The sequence below is a fragment of the Ailuropoda melanoleuca genome, chromosome 12 (genome assembly GCF_002007445.2).
Source record: "Ailuropoda melanoleuca isolate Jingjing chromosome 12, ASM200744v2, whole genome shotgun sequence".
Classification (NCBI taxonomy): Eukaryota; Metazoa; Chordata; class Mammalia; order Carnivora; family Ursidae; genus Ailuropoda; species Ailuropoda melanoleuca.
The window spans coordinates 68540847-68561060 of record NC_048229.1 but is presented as its reverse complement, the minus strand read 5'-3'; the positions used below and the strand labels follow the sequence as shown (position 1 = coordinate 68561060).

At 61.0% G+C, this 20214-nt stretch overlaps 1 protein-coding gene across 3 annotated transcripts in view; it reads right to left on the bottom strand.

Annotated features, from left to right (window-relative positions):
• Positions 1 to 4113: 4113 nt before the first annotated feature.
• The window catches only part of VAC14 (VAC14 component of PIKFYVE complex), a 100691-nt gene continuing 84590 nt past the window's right edge, over positions 4114 to 20214 (bottom strand). For 2 of the 3 annotated variants that reach the window (XM_034638849.1, XM_019801491.2), the window contains exons 15-19: positions 14170 to 14344; positions 12597 to 12715; positions 11271 to 11350; positions 9252 to 9402; positions 4114 to 4669 (exon numbers count right to left, since the gene is read on the bottom strand). In XM_034638849.1, the coding sequence (XP_034494740.1) occupies positions 4507 to 4669; positions 9252 to 9402; positions 11271 to 11350; positions 12597 to 12715; positions 14170 to 14344 (688 nt within the window). In that variant the 3' untranslated portion in view covers positions 4114 to 4506. The remainder of the gene's footprint in view (positions 4670 to 9251; positions 9403 to 11270; positions 11351 to 12596; positions 12716 to 14169; positions 14345 to 20214) is intronic. The other variant, XM_002920944.3, reaches the window with a different exon arrangement.

Genomic DNA, 20214 nt, shown 5'->3' with positions numbered 1-20214 from the left:
GTGTCAGGTCCTTAGCACAGCCCCGTGAAATAAATACAACTATCACCCCCATTCCACAGGTCAGGAAACTGAGGCTCAGAAAGATTAATGGACTCTCTCAAGGCCTCCAGACGGCAGAGGCAAGATCTGATCCCGTCTCTGACTGATCACTACCCCTACTTACAGGGGTACAGAGAGCTCAGCATCTGGGCAGCAAGAGGGGAGGGGACAGGGACTGCAGGGACGGGGGAAACCCCCACTCTGTCCCCAGTGCTTGTCACTAGAGGCGCTCAGGTGGATGGCGCGAGTCTGATGCGGAGGCAACTGGGACTCCTGGCCCTCGGAGACTCTGTCTCTTACCTGGCAGGGACTGTCGTCCTGGCTGTGATCCTAGAGAGACGGCTTTCTGGATGACCCTGGACCAGGGCTCCCCTCTGGACCTCAGTTTCCTCACCTGTCAAATCAGGCTGCGAACTACACCTACAGCACTGGGTCTGTGTGAAGACTCGAGGAGGCACCGCAGGGGAAGCACTTAGCGCCTTGCCCAGCACGCAGTAAGTGCTCAGTTAATGCTGGTTAAAAAATGAGCGGGGGAGGGGGGGCGCCTGGGTGGCGCAGCTGTTAAGCGTCTGCCTTCGGCTCAGGGCGTGATCCTGGCGTTCTGGGATCGAGCCCCACATCGGGCTCCTCCGCTATGAGCCTGCTTCTTCCTCTCCCACTCCCCCTGCTTGTGTTCCCTCTCTCGTTGGCTGTCTCTATCGCTATCAAATAAATAAATAAAATCTTAAAAAAAAAGTGAGGGGGCACAGGGTCTCTGTCTCTGGCTGGAAGCCCCTTCCACCCAGCAGGGCCTATGTCTGGGCCACACTCCCCACTTTTGGGAGGACAGGTGAAGTTTATGGGCCCATTTCTGGATGGGCCAGTACTGAATGGAGGCCCACTTCACTCTGCTGAAGGAGCTTTGCCCCGTCCTGCCATCTTGGGCAACCCTCTGCCCCTCTCTGAGCTTCAGTGGGCGGTCTGGCACCCACCCAGGGGGCATCTAAGCTGAGTTAAGTGAGGCACAGAGGCAGGGAAAGCTCCTGAGTGCCCCACCCCAACTCTGAGCTGGCGACCTCCTCCTGACCCTCCAGCCTCCAGGTGCAGCTCCGGGCGGCCTCGATCCTGCTCTGTGGCTGTTGTGGGGCCTGTGGACGCGCTGTGGACAGGCCTTGTGGGGCAAGCTCAGTCTCCTCAGTTTGACCCCCTTCGTCTGTGGAAGCCCCGCTCCTTCTGTGGCTCAGATCACCAAGGGAAACAGCCAGAAGCTGCCCCCCCCCAATCCAGGTGATCAACCTCCTGGTGGCTGAGTCCCCTCTCTGTCCCTGACCTGAACACATGCATATGTTCTAAGTACCTGGCATCACCCCGGGTGAAACCTACACATGTCAGAAAATCTGGCCTGAAACTCTTGGTCTATCTCCCTTTTCCTTCTGTCTGATCTCCAAGTTCCTTGCAAATTGCCTGGGGAGGGAGGGACAGTGTTGTCCCTCGTCTCTGAGCAGAGTCGCTGCTGCTCTCTGCAGTGTTAGCAGAGAGGCTGCCGGTGGGAGGAGGGTGCGGGAAAGTCCCATTCTCTGCCAGCCCCGGGGGTAGCTGGGGGAGGGTGGTCTGGGCTGCCTGGTCCCAGGAAGGGATCCCGGTGCCAGGGCTTTGATGTCCACAGGACAGAGGGCCTGCTGAGGGCAGGGAGAGGCCAGGACTTCTGAGGGCTGCCAGAGGGGCCCAGAGGTAGAGCTGCAGGGGATGGAGGTCTCAGGGGAGCACCCTATGTGGGGGATGGGGGACATCTATAGGCTGCTAACCCTGTAGTCCTAGGTGGGGATGGCCTCAGGCCTTTTCCTGGGGTAGGGATCCGGCAGCTGCCCCTAGGCCTGTTCCCCCCGGCAGCCCCGGCAGCACTGGGAGCCTCCAGAAGGGCCTGCCTTGCCGCTGTGGGGCTAGCTGCACTGGTGTGTGGTGTCTCTTCCTGGGCCTGTGATGTCACTGTGGGAGTCTGTGTTGTATACTTGGGGAGTGTGTGATAGGGTAGGGGAGTTCATGTGGAGAGCCCCGTTCTTTCCCCTGCCCCACAATCCTGCCGCAGAGGAGAAAGGTAGGAGCATTGTTTCCGGCCCCCATCCTGTCACTGGAGCTGGAACTCCCCTCTGCCTAGTCAGCCTGGGCCAGCCCTCCAAACCCTGGCCTCTCTGGGAAGAGGATCTCCCTTGCTCCCCAGATCAACAGAGAGGGGTGAGGTCAGGGACAGAGTTGGACAGTCTCCTTAATGACCTTGAGCCATTCCCAGGCCTCAGTTTCCCCACCTATTGAGCCAGTGGCGAGCCAAGAGTTGGTGGCTTGCTCCTGTCTGGCGTTGGCCAGTCATGGAGGGGTGCTGCGGGTTGGTGCTGAAAACCTGGGGTGGTAGGTTCTCCCTTGGGGCTGCTCCAGAAACCCCAACCCTCTCCCTTCCTCCCTCCAAGGTGAGGACAGAGGCCTTGGGATGCAGAGACAGTCAGCCTGGAGACCTTGGAATCCTGCAGCTTCCTAGGGCCTGTTTCTGGGGACCTGGGCAGGGGTGGGGGTGGGGGTGCAGGAGTCACAGGGTCTAGCACAGAGGCCTCGGCCGGCAGGGAAGGAGTTAATGGTTCTCCGCTTTATTATTTTCCCCTGCTTTGGCGGTGACAGCATTGTCTGGGCTCCAGGGCCCTGGGGGGGGCGGGGAGGGTGCACGGTGGTGGTAGGGGGCGGAGGCCGGCGAGACCCGGGAACCATCAAATTTAGGGCCGTAGGGTCGACACGGGAGCCAAACCCCATTCATGATTTGGGGGTCGGGGGCGGGGGTGGGGGGCGGGAGCTGTGGGAAAGGCCGCCCGGGCGCAGGCCCATTCAGCGCCGGAGCCCGGCTTTGAAATCCGAGCCCGGGCGCAGCCAGACAGGCCGGGCGAGCGGGGCCGACGGGTTCGGGCGCCGCCGCGGGCCGGGGGCGGTGCTGGGGCGGTGCTAGGGCGGGGCCCACCGGGCTGCCTGGCGGGTGGGGACCGGTGGTTGGGTGTCTGCCGCCGCGGAAGGGGCTCGGCACCCCCTACAGCCTGTGGTCTCGGGCCCGGGTCTTCCCGCGCTTTTAGCGGAGGGGCGGCGGGCTGGGCTCCTCCGGGAGCGTCCCGCGGACACGATATACGACTCACGGGGGCGCGTGGGGTGTCGCCCGCCTTGGGACGTTCCATCCCGGGCAATGACGAGTCCGGACGGTCCTCCAGAAGCTCTTTGGTTGCTTTTCCAAACGGTGCCGAAGCCACTCGCATTGGGGGCGGGGCAGGCTGAGCTTTTGGGGTGTCGTGACCAGGTCGGGCAACTTGCTTACTCGGCAGTGGGGGCCGGTGTCAGAGCAGCTGAGCAGAGGTGGGCTGCCGTCTCCAGTCCCCGTCGCCTGGGTACACGTGTGTGGGGACGCACGCGTGTTCACGTGGACGACCAGCGAGTACAGCCTGTCGTCCTGGAGACTCCAAGCAGGGAAACCCACCCTCCCTGCGCTACGCGGGGCCCTGGCGAACAGCGCACACGCACTCATTCTCGCCTGCTCCCCGGGCCATCATGAGAACCACCTGGGAGCTCATTAGGCTAGTCAGAGCCTTCCCAAAGCCTGGAATCAGGTGGACTCTGGCCTACAGGTGTGTTATTGAGCCTTATTTCGCCAAACCAAGGTGGGCACCTAGGACGCCTCCTCTGTCCCTGCGCTGGTCTGGGCCTTCCCTTCCATTTCCAGTGATACGCAGCCTGCAGTGAGTGCCCTTTCATTCAGAAACTCAAGGTGTGGTTCATCTGTTCAATGGGGACATGGCCCATTACCCTGGGGGAATCTGGGTGGAAAAGCCCGATTAGGTGCCTGGGAAGGTAGGGTTCAGGGTTTCAGGCCAGTGCCTGGTGGTCTTCAGGAAGGGGTGGTTCTGAGAGGTGAGAGCTGGGACCCAGAACACACCCATCAGGGCACTGTGCGGGGGACCAGCCTCTCCAGGTGCAGCCAGCACTCCAGGACCAGTAACATGATCCTGGAGCAGCTGTGGGCATCAGGTAGGCAGAGAGCAGGTGCCCGTGGGAAGGAGCAAGCAGGTGCGGTTGAGGGTTTTCCATCATTTCTTTATTGGGGCAGGGGCTGTGTCATTGATTCGGACTTCTGTGCTGGTCTCTCTTTGCAGACAGGTCTGCATACTTCTGTGTACACACACACCAGCACAAGACCAGAACTCTGGTGGGCTGGAGAGCTCAAGCTCTTTTACAAGAGGGTATCAGAAAGAGACCTGTTCCAGAGAAGGGGTGGTGTCTGAGGCTTCGGCCCCAAGCCGGTGGGACGCCAGCTCTGTCTGAGTGCCAGGGTGCAGCCGACAGGCCCAGGGGGCAGGGTTACGAGGGGGGGTGCACAGCCTCTGTGCCCCCACCCCGTGCTGGTGGCCAGAAGACCCTGAATGCTCCATGGGGCCACTCCTTGGGCCCTTCTCCATGCCAGGCCTGTCAGAGGACAACCCTCCGGTCCAGGTGGTCCCCGCGCCCGCTCCGCTGGTGCCTCACTTCCAGGTGCTTCTTCTGGACCTTCTCAAAGTGCTGCAGCAGTTCTGTGTAGTTGATGCTCGGGGAATCTGCTTTCTGCGACTTGGGGGCTGCCTGTGGGCTGTCTCTGGGAAAGGAGAAGGGCTCAGCATCAGTCTTGGCACACACGGGAGGGAGCTGGGGGGCAGGCGGCACCAGGCATAGGAGGGCAGGGGTCAGGGCTGGGCCTGGCCACAGGCTCACGGAGCTCAACCTTGGGGAGTGTGTCTGCCTCAGGCCTGCACCCCTTGCCCAACGGTCAGCCCCAAAGTAGGGGAGCCCCGTGAACATCCCCTCCCGCTCAGTTGCTGGGACCAGTCAACACTGCTGCTTAGATATGGTCTTCAGTCTGTGGGCTGGCGATGGGGCCCAGAGCAGGCATCTCATCGGGAAGCATTTCCTGTTTACGACTGGCTCCCTTTGGGGTGAAAGCCAGGGCTAGCAGCCAGCCAGGAAGCCAGCTGGGGCCTGGAACAGGGTCCAGGGAGAAGGGGGAGGAGGCAGCCTGGCCCTTTCTCTGTGGCAGGACTAGGCCTGCAGACAACAGGGATTGTCTATTGCTAAAAAGTCTCTCCTGGGCCTTCAGCTTGGCAGGACATTGATGTTTGAGTGTTGGGGTCCAGAGGCCTGTGGTCATTCCGTCCCTGGGCAAGGAGAGCTGGTTTCACCACCAGGCTTGCTGACGGTTCCTACAACTCCTGTTGTTACCACCCTCCCCAGCTGCTCTGTACGGCTGCACAGGTTGTGCAGAGTGCTGCTACCATGTGCCCGATGCTCTCCAGAGTCATGCAGGGTAGTAGCCCTGTTCAGCTTGCCCCAGGGACTAGATCCCCTGGGACCCCACCCTGCTTCTAACCACCCTTCCAGAGAATCTCCTGAAAGTCTGTTCCTCTCATCTGAGCCTCACTGGCTTAGGAAACAGATATGTGTGGGCTGGAAAAGTATTTGCTTCTAGCCCCTGAGGTCTGATGGCCCTGGTAAGTGGGTCTCATGAAGGCTATGGGCTGTTCATCAGAATCCTTGCAACCCTGATTTCATGGAGAGACCCAATATTGGGGCACAACAGCTGAGCACAGGAGCCAGATAAGTCTGGATCCAACTGTAATACGGCCACTTCCCAGCCATCTGACCTCGGACCCGTGGCTCAGTTTCCTCATCTGTAAAGGGGGACGGCCACAGGAACCGCCATGGGGTGGTTGTGAGGATTCCTTCAGATTCAACACGCAAGAGCTTAGCCTGGGCCCAGCCCCAGCCTGATGGGCAGCCACTGTGGCTACAACTCTGCCCCTCTGAGGGGAGGCCAGCCAGGGCCCAGCAGCTCGAGCCTGCACATCGTGGCTCAGTCCACTTCGGGGGAAATGATGGCACATCACCCAAAGGCAACCCTCACCAATGAGCCTGGCCCTGACAGGCAGCTCTGACCATTCACCTGGCTGCAGGGGCAGGACCAGGGGCGGTGGGAGCCCTTCCAGTGGTCAGGATGGAACTGGAGCTCAGACGTGGCCCCCTGCACCACTACTGTGTTCCCTTCCTACTGAAGATGCACCACCTGAAGGCAGCTTGGACGGCGTCTTGGCCGTTGCTTTCCTGGGCCTCAGGCAGCATGGGCTCAGCAAAGAGCAAGAGGAGCTGGTGGCACCAGCTCCAGCTGCTGTATTCAACTCCCGCCAACAGGAAGGGGCCTCCCTGTCACGGTAGCTCTGTGGTCCAGCTGTCACCGTCCCGAGAGAGTAACCCGGGCTTCTGAGGAGGCTGAGGGACACCGTGCAGCTTAGAGCTCTAGCCAGGAAGTGGCCAGGTGCTGCCCCAGCCCAGCGGGCCGAGATGCGGGAGAGACCCGTGGGCCCAGACAGGACACCGCAGTGTGTTGCTGGATGCTGGGCATCCTGGGTCTGTATGCCGCTCTCTTCGACACTGATGGGGAGACCAGGTGTTAGGTCCAGAGGTAGGACTGAGATTAGGGGTTTCCATGGAGATGCCAGCCATGGCAGCAAACCTGGGTGATCTGCACAGATGTGGCCTAGGGAGCGTGTGGGGGCAGGGAGGAACGGGCCACGCCTTGCACTCTCGGGGTCCTCAGTGACTCGGCCTCCCTGGACCCCTCCTGGCCTGAGGTCTTGTGAGCAGGGAGGCGCGTGTCCCACGCAGGGAGGGTAGGTCTCCTCTGAGCATGCAGGCTGGGGCTCCTCTCCCTGCCTGTCATAGTGGCCTGGCTGCTGCTCAAGCCCTTCATGTTGTTTACGACACCCCGCAGGCAGTCAATGGCTGGGGGACACCCCACCAACAGCGGAGATGGGATTCCAGAACCCAAAGCCAGCCTCTCTCCTGCTGCCCCGCCCATGCACCTGTCACCAGCTTTTGCTTCAGAGGTTCCCTCCTGCCTCACTGAGATGGTCTTTGGGGAGTGGCCTGGAGGCCTGAGTGGGGCCAGGGTCTCTGAGGCCTGCTGGCACCTCGAATACACAGAATGAGGGATGAGTGAGGGGTGCAGAAACCCCCCAGCTGTTCCTGGCTTGCAGGCCTGTCAGGCAACCCAAAGCTGTCTTCCAGCTGCCTGCCCCACCCAGGGCTGAGACTGTCCTTGTCTCCCTCTCCAGGGTGTGAGCGACATGTCCCTCTGTGCCCAACTCTGCAATCTGACCCCTCCCTCAGCTGTTCCTGGGGCCCCCTCCCCACCCAACGTCTCCCTACCCGTATCTGTGACGGCTCTTCCTGGGTCCCTGCAAAGAAAGGCTAGGCACGCAGGGCCTTGAAGGCTGGGCAGAGCCTTAAGCATCCATTTAGCCCAAACGCTCATTTACTAATGAAGAAACGGAGAGCCAAGAGAGGGATCTGAGGTCACAGACCAAATCCTTAGCAGAGCTTGGACAAGATCCTAGTCCAGGCCTGGGACCGGCCCACTGACCTGAGAACCCAGAGGTCTCAAGCCCTTGGCCCAAGACTCCCCTGACTGACCATGGGAAGCTCAGGGAGAATCCTTTTTCCCCAGCTTCCCTCTACGAACTTGTACCTGGGCCTGGAGCATGCAGGGAGGGCTCCTACTACCGTGAGCTTTACACCCCCACCCCCAACAAGGAGACATTGCGGGCAGAGCTGTGACAGGGGGGCCCTTAGCAGGGCAGGGTCTGTGGCCTGGCTCAGAGGACTCCTTCAGGAAGGCAGCCTGGTTGGGGTTGGGGTTGGGGACCAGAACCAAAGGTCACAGGGAAGCAGCCCTTCCCTCCTCTCCAGCTGCACCTTTTCTCCTAAGTGCCTGCCACGGTGACCCTAACACCCACTGCACATTGGAAAGGCTGGTGCAGAGGGTAGGCCAGTGAGGCTACGGCGTGGCTTCAGGGCCTCTGAGTCCCAGGAGCTGGAGGTATTCCGGCCAAGGGAATCCAAGGGTGAACCCAACTCCCTGCTCCCCTGGGGATTACCTGGGCATCACTATGAGCAGCTGGGACACTGCCTAGCTCTGCCACCCCAAAGCACTGCTGTCTGGGAAAAAGGGTGGAGTAGGCAGGAGCTGGGCATTGGCCTGGGGGGGCCACACCTGCTGGGGGCTCAAGCCCTTCCAGCTGGCCTAGCTAGGGTAGACAGCCTGTCAGGTGGCCCACACCCAGCCTCTGGAGAGGCCAAGCCAGGTGGGGGGGGGTGGTGGTGGAAGCCTAAACCCAGTGCTATGGAGGGCACAGGGGCTTGGGTCCAGGGCCTTGAGCATCAGGCAGGCCCATTTCAAGGCTGCCTGCATCAATCCCACAGGCCCAAGCCCGAGGCCCTTTGCGGGAGTGAGGTGCCAGGCCTGCCAAGTGGCTCTAACAGCCTGGGAGGGAATTCTAGACACACAGGGCATCTGATGCAAGCTGGGTGTGCTCCATTCAGTGTAAATCTTCTCAGTGGCTCTGCTTGTTTCCATGGCGACCTGACAAGTGAAATTTTCCATCTCGGATGCCAAATGCCTGTGTCGATGAGGCAAAGCCTCCAAGGGTTACCAAATATAGACACAGCCCAACAGGCTCTGGGGGCCGGGCCAGCAGTGGGTTTGGGGTAGGAGCCTGGCTGGACCCCCCCCCCCCCAGGGCCACAGCCCTCCTTCCTGGAGGCTGCCATGCTGGGACTCGTGATGGAGATGTGTCTGGGACCTGCTCTTCCCACGGGCAGGACTCAAGCATGGTAGCCACGGATGCACCCTGCCTCTCGCCCCACCCAGGATGGGCTCGGGACGGTCCCAGGGAGGCTGGGGTCTCTTGGAGGCCCAGGTGGGAGCCTCTGCCACGGACGGAAGGGAGGGCCACCTGAGGCCTGGCTCTCATGCCTGTCTGCGTGGGACTGGGCGCTGTCTCTGACCTAGGACATGAACTCCTCCAGCTCCCCTCCTGCGGTTTCTCTCCAAGGGCATCCATCTGGGCGACTCTGGCGTGCCCTCTTACTGTTTGATTAACGCAACCCCGACTGCTTGGAAAAGGGATTGCTAGCCTCTGCCACCTTGTAAACACTCCCAGAACCCCCCAACCTGGTGCTCTGAGAGGCCTGAGGGCCAGTGGCGGTGGGGTGGCTGGTGTCCACAGTGCCAGCGGGATGGGATTCCAAGGCGAGGGACCCCTCTGTCGCCAAGTCCCTCTGGGCCTGACCTCTCTCGGCGGCCTCCCGTGGAGGTGGGGGGCAGCGGTCCCCAGCCCGGCACTCACTCGGTCTGGAGCAGCTCGGGGTTGGGCACACACTGCAGCCGGTGCGACAGGAGCTGGAAGGCACTGCTCTGGGGCAGCAGCATGAGCAGGCCGTAGAGGGCCTTGATCAGGTAGGGGTTGTTCTTCACGTCCAGGAGCTGCAGGCGCAGATCTGTGGCAGGGCAGAGGTCAGCGGTCAGGCATTGCTCTGGGCTGCCCCCCGGCCTGCTCAGGAGAGGCCAGCCAGGTGGCAGGGCCGCCTCCACAGCCAGACACGCCTGCCCCCTCCTCTGGTAGCACCTCAGCCATCCCTGGGATGTCATCCCTCTTTCTTCCTGCCTGCCCACCTGCCCATAGGTCCCGAGAGTGCCCTCGGCCTGACGACCCCCAAGCTGCTGCTGGGCCTCAGCCCTGAGCACCTACACTCCCCGCAGCCTGGTAATGAGGGGCTAGGGGCCTGGAGTGTAACAGATTCCCTGGTCTGCTCTGCACGTGCCAGCACAACAGAGCTATAAATAGGGTAAGCGGGAGAGAAAGACTGGATTAGGATAGCTTTAAGGGCGGGCAGGATGGAAAACCGCTTGTGTGTATGGCTAGACACACACCAAGCTCGGCATGTCTGGCAGGTGCTTTTGGAATGCCACCTCAGATACCAGCCCTGTCAGAACCCCACCGCATGGCAGAGGCACCCCTGGTCCTGCCCAGTACCTGTCCCAATTCAACAGGCCCACGCTTCCCTCCTCCGAGCCCTTCCGGGAGAGTAACTGGCTCCTGCCTTCTTGTGTCTAAGGCCCAGTCCTGGGCATCCTTTGTGGAGAATGTGCCACAAACGTCCGGAAAGGCCATGTGACCCCAGCAGCAGCAACTGTGCGGAGGTCTGGGCTGCTGCTGGAGCCAGAGCAGTCAGGCCTTGCTGCCCCCTCCCCCCCAAGCCCTCTTCTTGCCCCAGGGAGCAGGGGCCACCAGTGGAGACCTAAATTGTCATCCCTGGGCCTGGCCACTCCAGCAGGAATGGGGGCCTGTTCTAGTCCAGTCCCCACTCGGGGCCCTGATAAAGCTGGGGCTGTGGGGCCAAGCCTGTCCCCAAGGGGGCCAGGCAAGCCAGGAGTGGGATGGGCGCTGAGCAGGACCAGGGTGAATCTGTTGTGGTCACCCCCACAAAGCCCTGGGCCTGCGGAGCAGGCGCTTGTGGCTTCTCTAGGGTCAGGAGGGACCTGACCTCAGCAGACTGTGTGCCTGGCTGCCCCAGGAGGCCCATGGGGAAGTGAAATGTCAGGCCAGGGGACCACTTGGGACAGGCTTTGATGCGCTCCGCTGGGAACAGGGTCTCCCTCCTGGGCCTCTGCCACCTGGGTGTGGAGCAGCTCAGGAGGGTCAGAGGCGCTACCAGACAGCAGGGAGCCGGGGCGACCAGCGGGGCAGGAAGGCCACCGGCAGGGCTGCCTCCGATTCCCTACCTTACTGTAAGTGCGGGAATTTTATTCAGAGAGCTGCCTGCCCTGGAGGGCAAGCGCTGGAGGTGCTGAGGCGCCCCAGCCGGCGGCCAGTTCTGCACATTCAGCCCGGATGTTAGATCAGGCAGCTCCTGACCAGCCGCTCCCGGTGAGCGCCAACTCTGCTTTGCAGAGACAGCAGGGTGTGGCCGCCGGCACAGAGAAGCCCCTGCAGGTGGGCCCTAGGGGCCCCGCAGCTTCTGAGAGCATGGGCAGAGCGAGGTGTGATTGCAGGGGTGGCTGGGAACAGCTCTGGGCCAGCTGCTCCACCAGTCCCCCGACAGTGCTGCTCTGGTCCCCCCGCCCCTGGAAGGGATGTTATGAGCCTTCAGGTGGGTTTTGCCGCCCACTGGCCTGGGTCCACGAGACCCACTTTTGGGCACTCGTCCTCATGCCACCCGTCCCGGTCCTGCTGGACTGGACTCCTTGGCCCTGTCATCCCCAGTCTTCTGTTCTTGCTGTTTTGGAAACACCCCTGGGGGGAGTGCTCTGCCCACCCCCCACTCAGGCAGAGGGGCTGAGGCGGCCGCGGAAGCAGGGCTCTTACATGTGAAGATGGGGCACTCAATCAGCTGCACCAGCTTGTCTACCTCCGTGAGGAAATCCACCGTGACCTCCAGGTCGCCGCTGGGTGGCTGGTCAAGGAAAGTCTGACCCCTGGGCCGGGACAGCCCATCTCTGTAAGGGGCCTCTGTTGGGATGGGGGCAACCAGGGAGCTGGGGCCCAGGGGCTGGGAAAACATGCTCTTCGCACCTGGGCCCTGGTTTCAGAAGCAGAAGCCGCTCTGTCCTAAGCACGAAGGTACACAAAGGACATCAGTCTCTGCCTCTTCACCTCTCTGTCCCTCTAAATGAAAAATGGTGCAGCTGTCCCCCTGCCTGGGCACTCTGGTTCTGCTCCGGGGCTCTCTCCTCCGTGACCTCCAGGCTCTGAAAGGCTCTTATCTCAGCCCTGCAGCCTGGGGGGAAGGGGGCGAGGAGCCGCTGAGCAGGGAAGGTCCCGGTTCCTGCCTGGGTGGATGCCTGTCAGCAGGGCCAAGGTCAGGGTTGCGGCAAGCGTGTGGCCCGCAGTCTGGGCCACCCCAACGGCTGAGAAAAGCAAATCTTGGGTGAGGAAGGAGAGCAGGCACCCTCAGGGAGTGAGGCAAGGCCACACCAACCCTCAGTAGAGGAACCTTAGAGCCCTTCTCTCCTTAGGTCACATTAGGAAAGGAGGCCCACTTTTCGTCCTAAGTAGCTCTTTGATCCAGGGTCACATGCCAGGCATTCACAGAGGAAGCTGGTTTGTTTCGGTGTTTTAAGAACTGGGACCAATCTGCCCATGGATGCCTTTACAGGCCCCGAGGCACGCTGCGGGTCTTCTCTCTGGCTGAGGCCGCTCACCCGGCCTGCTTCTCCCCTCTGTGTCACTGCCAACCTGGGCTCCCTCTGGCTCTGTGGCCCCAGAGGCTCCCTGGGCTCACCAGCAATGCTGCAGACACCAGAGCTCAAGCCTGCAGGCCTCATCTAGGGCCACCCACTGCAGTCCCCAGGCCTTCCCCATTCCCGGGCCTCTCCCTGCCCCGGCTCTGGGGCGCCCTCACCTAGATGGCCCCATCAGCACCCCTGAGCCTCGATCCACGGCTTACAAGGTTCCGCCAAGGGCAGCTCCATGCCACAAGGCCTAGATGACCCTGTCTGCTGCCAACAGCAAGCTCTCCAATATACCCCTCTTGGCGCCCTCCAAGGTCCTGATGGCACGAGGCCTGGAGGCAGAGCACGGGACGGGGCAGGACTGTGACAGTTGGTCCTGCCACCTGGGCAGAAAGGGAGCACCCGGCCCCCGCCCGTCCCTCAGCGGCTGGATGGAAAGGGCAGCGAGAGCGAAGGATACAACTTCTGGATGAGGTCATAGGCGTGCCGGTAGTTCTGGGTGAGGAAGCACAGGGAGACCGTCGTGACCGGGTTGTGGCACCAGGAGCGGTACAGGCAGCAGAAGAGGTTCTGGCTCTCCTGAGGGGGAAGAGGTGTGAGCAGCTGACAGAGCCCCCACTCCTTCCCACCCGGGGTCCACGCAGGGCCTGAGATCCAGGGGCCCTTGCGCAGGGCCGGGGAGCCAGCTCAGCGCCCAGGGCTGTGTTTGGCAGCGCAGCTGGGAACAAGCTGTCACAAAGGAAACGCTGACGGCTCCTCCTCAGACCCTGTCATTACTCCCGGTCCCACAGAGCCACGTGGTGGTGGCTGTGAGGGCCTGGTCAGGCGTGAGCCTGTCCTCTGTGCTGGCATTTCTGCCCTCAGCAAAGAACACTAATTGGCCTCTTCAGAACTCTGTGGTCCTGGAGCCCGTGGGGGTGGGAGGGCTGTGATGTGAGGGCGCGGCTCTGGGCAGGGAGGAGGCTTCCTCAGGGCTTGGGCTCTTCCTAGCAGCATCCCGTCTCATCCTCAGATGCCACATCTCCTCCCTTCTCTGCAGCCCACCTGGTACTCAGGAACCCGCCCAGGAGCTGAACCCACGCCCAGGGAGCCCCTGCCCTCAGGAAAATTCTTAAGTCCTCTGAGAATGTCTGCAAAGAACCACAGGAAGAAGGCAGAGGTGTGGCCTGGATCATTCTGAGCTGCCTGGCCCCAGATGCCCTAAAGTAGGCTTGGATGTCCTTGAGACTCCCTGAGAGGGAGCAGAGGCAGGGTCTGAGCCGGGGAGGAGCGTGGGGGGTGGCAATAAAAGCCCACATCGGGGAATGAAACTGCTGGAGCCCCCAGCACACCCAGAGTGGCAGCCACCTCCAGAGGCCCTCGGAAGTTCGGCCCCCTGCCCCTGGGCCAAGCAAGGCCCGTGACCGGTGTCCCCCAGACCAAGATGGCAGAACGGTGAGCACCTTCCTGCCCTCTCTGACCAGCCCCGCTGGGTCCTAATCCAAAGCCTGGACCAGGCAGCACTGTGACACCTTGGCTTAGATTAGAGGGCCTTGTGAGACACAGGTGTTCAACTGTTCGAGAGAAGGGCCAGGGCTGAGGAGGAGGGTAGGGAGAGCAACAATCCCTGATGTCTGGCAACGTTATAATCCAGAAACCTGACTCACACAGGGCGGCACGGCCCAGCCGGCGTGAGCCACTGGGTCCCAGAAGCCAATCCGCTCGGTGTGCGGGGTAGGGGGTGTGGTGTCAACAAGCTAAAAATACACGGTGTTAGCAGGTCAGGGAGGGCATGTGGACCCTGGAGGAGAAAGCCTTCCATGGGCAGCGATCTCTGCAGCGGGCGGCTCCGAGGACCTGGCTCTGACTTATTGCCATGGGTGGCACTAAGCAGCAAGCCAAGGGAATCTGCAGTTTACACCGGACCTGGAGATCTCAGATTTCATCCCGTCTGCCCCTGGGAGCCTCCTGGGGCGAGGAACGGCCTAGAGCGGCTGTGCGCCCGTGTGCATGAAGGACCAAACCCGGGGCCCGAGCCCGTGGACCCCGAGTACCAGAGTCTTCAGGTCCTTGAGCTGGTTCCTCAGCTGGAAGAGCTCTGTGGAGGTGAGCAGGATGGTGTTGAGGGTGTGGACCATGGTTGAGGCGAACTTGAGGTCCTCCTCTCGGAGCAGGATGTCTGCCATCGAGTGAAAGATGTTCTCTGCGTTCAGCAGGAGGCAGAGCTGCCTGGAAAATAGGCCGAGGGGAGGTTACAAAAACCTCTGGGCTTAACGTAGGAAGCCTCTCTGTGGTCTTGCAGCACCCTGATGAAACCTGCTCTTTCCTGGGTTTGGCCTGGGACCCCGGCTCTCAGGCCTGTGGGGGATGGTGCAGTGCTGTGCACAGTGGGCCTGGCTCCATGCCTCCCAGCACTGCTCACTCTGGCCCAGCACCTCTGGAGCCCCACAGGCTGGACTGACCTCCCTCCCCTGCCCCAGGCCCCCAAATGGAATTCTGAGAGAAACAGTGGGCCTCTGCCTACCACTGTGCCCACAAAAGCCCCGAGTTTATCTTCCTGACCTCCCATGTGCCACAGCAACGCTTCCCACGTGCCGAGGTACTCCCCATCCCTTTCCACCTTTACTTTTTTGGATAGAGATGATCTTCATGTGACAAATAACACACGCACTGGTCATCGATGTACTGCCCCCTGCCCACTTCCCTGGGCTCAGGAGCCTGTGTTGTTCCCACCTGTGACCACCCGGAGTGCAGGGTTCTTGTGGGATGGACGGCCCCTATGACAACCCTGAGCTTTATCCTTGCTGTTCACATAATGAAACTCTGGTGCAGGGAGGCAAAGTGACTTGACCAAGGTCCTAGGATGAGTTAGGGACACTTCTTCCCATCATCTCCCCTCTAGGATTCCTGCAGGGATAAGGCTTAGGCTTTGCGGAAAGGAGTCTCCATTCTATAAAAAGTAAAACAGGAAATTCAGAGAATGGAGAAAAGCAGATTTTCCAGGGTCCCTGGGCCAAGATGACGTCAACAGTGAGAGGCAGGTCTCACGGACAGGCTCAGAGAAAGCCTGTTGACCTCCCTCCTTTGCCATGGAGCCCACGGAGGCCCGGCCTTGAGGGGACAAGTGGGCCTTCCTGTTCGGAGTCCAGGGATCCCAAGGCGCCTGCAAACTGAGTGGGCCATCCAAGGAGCGGGCAGGTGGGGCCTGGAGGCCAGGGGTGTGGCCACTGAGCTGCTGACTGTGGCATCCAGCTCTGCCACTGCCCTGTCTCCCACCTGGGGTGCGGGTCTGTCTGTCTGACTCCTCGTCTCTGCTCCTGGGAAGTATACAGACTCGGACGTGGGCTTCTGGGGACAAAGGTCTGCGGCCTCAAGGTCTAGTGTGCCGGACAACATGAACAACATTTGGAGCCAAGATACAGGACACATAGCCATCCCAGGTCACTGAACTCAAACTAAACTCTGCATTTATCAGGGCCTGGTTTCCTGCTTCCCTCTGAATACCAGCCATGCCTTGGGGCCAGATAGCAGAAGATTCTTCCCCACCCCCAGCTCCAGAAAAATCCCAGAGCATTTGGTAATAGAGAGGCCAAACCACGAAGTGCAAACAGTGGGCTGGCCGTCTCCAGCCCAGGCCCAGCTGGAACCAGCAGCCTTGGGCAAGAACGCAGAGAGAAGTGGAAACGAGGCTGTTGGGGCAGGGTGGGGAGCTGGACGGTGGTATGGGATGGGCTCTGCCACTGGCTTGGTGGCGCCCCTGCTCATGTGTGCACCCAGAGCCTGGTACTTCTGACCAGCTGTGTGACCGCAGTGTCTCTGTGCCACAATTTCTTCACCTCCTAATTGGGGGTAATACCTCCCTGCACGATGGGGCTACTCAGAGGAGAACTGCCAGGACTAGGAACAACTCATGTGAGGGTGCACAGTATATGGCTAATGGGACCCTACTGGAGTACCCCGGTGGTACCATGGGTGGGGGTGACAGCCAGCTCATAGAAGGAAGCTTGGCTGTAGAGCACAGACAGTACTTTCTGTCCCGTCTTGGGCCTCCCACCCCTGGATGAGCCGTGTCTCCAGGGCCGTGGGATAGAAATGTTCCAGAAGGGCAGGCCAGGGAGGAAGGGGAGCATTCTGACAAATGGTCACAAATGCCCGTCGCCTGCAGCTGCTGCCGTCTCCATGACAGAGGCCAACAGCTGAGGCTCTGCCAGGCAGTGCTCTCCAGGGACCATGGGGCACAGGGACCTGTGGCAGCCAGAGGGCAGGGGTGGAACTCTCATGTGAGGACAGCTGGGGCAGTGTGGAGGAGTAAGCAAAGGGTGTGGTGGTGAGGACAGGCGGGTGCCAAGGCCTCCTGGTGTCCCTCAGAACCTGGGAACTACAGAAGGTCAGGGATGGTGGAGTTTCCCAGAAATGCTCCTCTCTCGCCACTAGTGACAGCACCCCGTCCTGGCTTTCCCCTCCCTCAGTGACTGCTCCTCCTCTCCTGTGGCGGTGGCCCTGCACACGAGTGCGTGCTTGTGCTCTCTCTCGTCTGCATCTCTCGGCGGCTGCGATGGTCCCATGTTTCCAAGGCCATCTCTAGATCGGTGTCTGCTCAACAGGCATTTCAAATTTGGCAGGGCCAGGGCACAACGCTCTGGCTCCCTGCCTTCCCATCTCAGGAAGCAGTGTCACTGCTGTGGCCACCCAGCTGCTCTGTCCAAACCAAGGAAGGAGTTGTCCTTGAACCCCTGGCTTCAGTGCATCCACCAGCCCGGCAACTGCTGGCCATCTCTTCTGGTCAATGCCATGCCATCTCCTCACTGGTCTCCCTGCTGCTTCTCTCACCCCTACAATCTGCCCACCGGGGCAAGCCCTGAAAAGTGCTAATCAGAGCATGCCACTCCCCAGTGGTTTCCCACAGAATCCCAACAAACCCCAACTCCTCACCATGCCTTTAGGATCTCGCATCTTCTGGCCACTTCTCTCCAACCTCAGCTCTTAGGATTCCTCCTTCACTCATCACATGCTGGCCCTTGGGGCTTTTTTTCTGTTCCTGACCTCTGCCCTGGTATGGAAAGCTCTGCTGAGGGACCTGCACGTAGCTGCCCTCTCTGGCCGTGGAGATGTGAGCTCCAACCACAGGCCTGGAGAGGCCTCTGTCCCATGCAGCCCTTTCTAAAGTCCTGTGTCTTTCTGAGTGTTTCTCACTACCTGATCACCTGGGTGACAGACTTGTCTATTGGCTCCCGGCGAACTCCCTCCAGAACAGGAGCTGCAGGGCGCAGGGCCCTGCCTGTGACACTTGTGAGGAGGGCCTGGCATGGAGCAACTGCTCAGTAGCCAGTGCTGAACGTCACTGCGTGGAGGAACTGGGCAGAGGCGCAGAGACAGGCCTGCGGCCTGCTCCAGCACACCCCCTTTGTTCATCCTGGAAAGGCCCTGGCTTGCTAGGCAAGGCTGTCCACAGACAGCGGCTTCCCGGATGTTACGTTTCCGCCCACGTCACCCAGGGCCTGGCTGCCCTGTCCAGGGGACGCAGGGAGGATGGCTCAGCTCAGGAGACCCCTGAACGCGTGCTGTCAGGACACAGCAATGACACGATGCACTGAGGAGCCACCCCCAAGCTCCACTAATTAAACCACCAGAAGAGGGGAAGGGAGAGAAGCCAGAAGGGCCCCCCAGAGAGGAGTGTCGGTGGGGGGCACATCTCCAGCTAACCTCAAGTCCCACTGTGCACTGGATGTTTGCTTCAGCAGGGCGGTCTCCCCTGCCCCAGGAGGCTGCCAGGCAGAGCCTGGAGGGGCTGTTCTGCCCCGCCCCCCCCCCCGGCCGGGTCACCCTTGGAGGCAGGGTCTGTACCTCATCTGCCCTTACCCAGCCTCCCCCATCCCGTCCCAAGGTCAGCTGAGGTTTGGGGAGAAGGAAAACAATTCCCAGACTGCGGGGTCACGAAGCCTCCAGAAGGCAGGAACAATGAAGTATTAGCTAGCTCACTGGGAGCTCTTACGAGACACCAGGCACCGTGCTGAGGGGGTTACACGGGCCTCCGTGGGATGGGCAAGGGGTGACGGAAAGAACAGCAGCTCACGTCTCTGTGGGCTCACTGGGTCCTGGGCACTTCAGGGGGAAGGGGAAGGTGAATCTGGGTAGGTCAGCCGGGCCGTAGCCTGGAGGGCTCTGAGTACCTGACCAGGAGACTGATTCTTCTTCCTGAGTAAGAAGGTGGGCAGTGGGGGGAGAGAGGGAGGCACCCACTTTTCACTTTAACCGTGGGCCTGTGAAACGGCCCACACAGGTGGTCTCCGAGCCTCCAGAGGCCGAGCCCCAAGATCTTCCTGGGGCATTCTGCTGAGTCCTCACACCACTTGGGGCAGGGGGTATGGCTGTCATTCCACGAGACAAGCAGGCTGCCAGGCACACAGCTGATTTGGGGAGGGAGGACCCAGACCCAGAAGAGCCCATTTCCAGAACCTGAGTTCCTGCTCCCACTCTGCCTCCCCCGTGCCCGTCGGCGCCCAGCGGGGGCCTGGCAGATGGCTGCGTCGCAGGGCTGCTGCATCATCACTTCTGCTGAGCCCCGGCCCTGCCTGGGCTGCCTGCCTGGCTCTCAGGCATAGCATCAGTAATGAACACAGCTTGCAAGCATCAGACATTTGCCCGTAGTTTTTAATACCCACATTAAAGTACTATTCATCACAAGACAATGGCTTGGAGAATGCTTGGGGACAAGGCAGAGAGGTGAGGCAGGAGGAAACCTACAGGGGGTCTGGGAAGGCACAGCCTGCAGGCGCACCTCACGGCTGGAGGGCAGGGGTCCTGACGCATGTGCCCTGAGGTGGCCTCTGGGATGCAGCCACTCACCACCGCAGGCCAGAGCACCCAGTGGATGTGCTCTGCCGCTCCCTCCTCCAGCCTCCTGCTGCTTCCCTGCACAGCTGGTCCCTGCTTCGGGGTCTGGGTTCATGCTGGGGAGGGAGCAGTTCTCTTTGGTCCCTCTCAGGGGAGCACCCTGCCTCCAGCCTGACCCAAGAGAGGGATCCCCACTTTCTCTAATGGCCTGAGAAGACATTGCCTCACCACAGAGGTGTCTTCTTTGGGGGTAACTTCAAAAGGCCAAGGTCTACAGTAGGGCCAGGGGAAGGCACCCTGGAGCAGGGCCCACCTGGAAATGGCCACATCACACTTGCCAGGCTGGTGTGAGCTTTGTGTCACTGTCCCTTCAACCACTCACACTGGCTAAGCATCCTCATACACCAGACTCCAACCCTGAACGGCCACTGGCCTCAGTGGTGGCCCACAGTGGAAGATGCTCTCCTGAGCCCCTGTCTGGCATCTACCCACAGTCCCTGCTTCAGGTGACATGTGGGCCAGAGCAGGCAGGAGGAGGAAGGTATCAAGCAGCCTTGCAGGTGGCTCGAGACGGGCCAGGCATGCCCTGGGGCCACATGGCCGAGGCTGGATGGGAGAATCCTGCAGTTGCTGCCTGCTGCAGGGGACATGGGCATGGGCACAGGCCGGCCCCCACTAGTCCGACAGGGAGCCTGGCACTGTCCTTCACCCTATCCTGGCAGTGGGAAAGGGGCCACATGCTGCTCTTCCTCTAGGGACCTGGACAAGTCACCAACTCAGGCCAGGTCAAGACTTGGTTTGGAGGGTAAGACCTGCCCAGTGGCTTTATGCCCCTTCCCCCATGAGGGCCACGTGCAAAGCAGGAAAGAAGAGGCCATCACTGCCGAGCGTGTGAGGTGGGGGCCGCTTCTGCTTCTAGATGCCTCTCTTCAACTGGCCAGTCCCATCCCCCACCAAGAGCCTGGGCAGGGCATGGAGGATAGGGTTCAGCATCGAGGAAGCCTATTTTGGTAGTGGGAGTGGTAAAAAGAGGAGGGTGAGCAGTTCCTTTCAGGACACATGAACCCCAGGGCCTGGCCCAGAGGAGGGGGGCAGCTGGACATTGGGCTCCTTCCCAGGGCCAGGCCTGTCTGCAGGAGCAGGGGCCCCATACCAGGGCATGGGCCCTGGAGGGCAGAATCCCCAGCACGGACACATACCTTTCTCAGGGAGGAAGCACTCTGGCTCCCTGCCATGCTGTGCTCTGGGGAATCCGAACGCTGCCA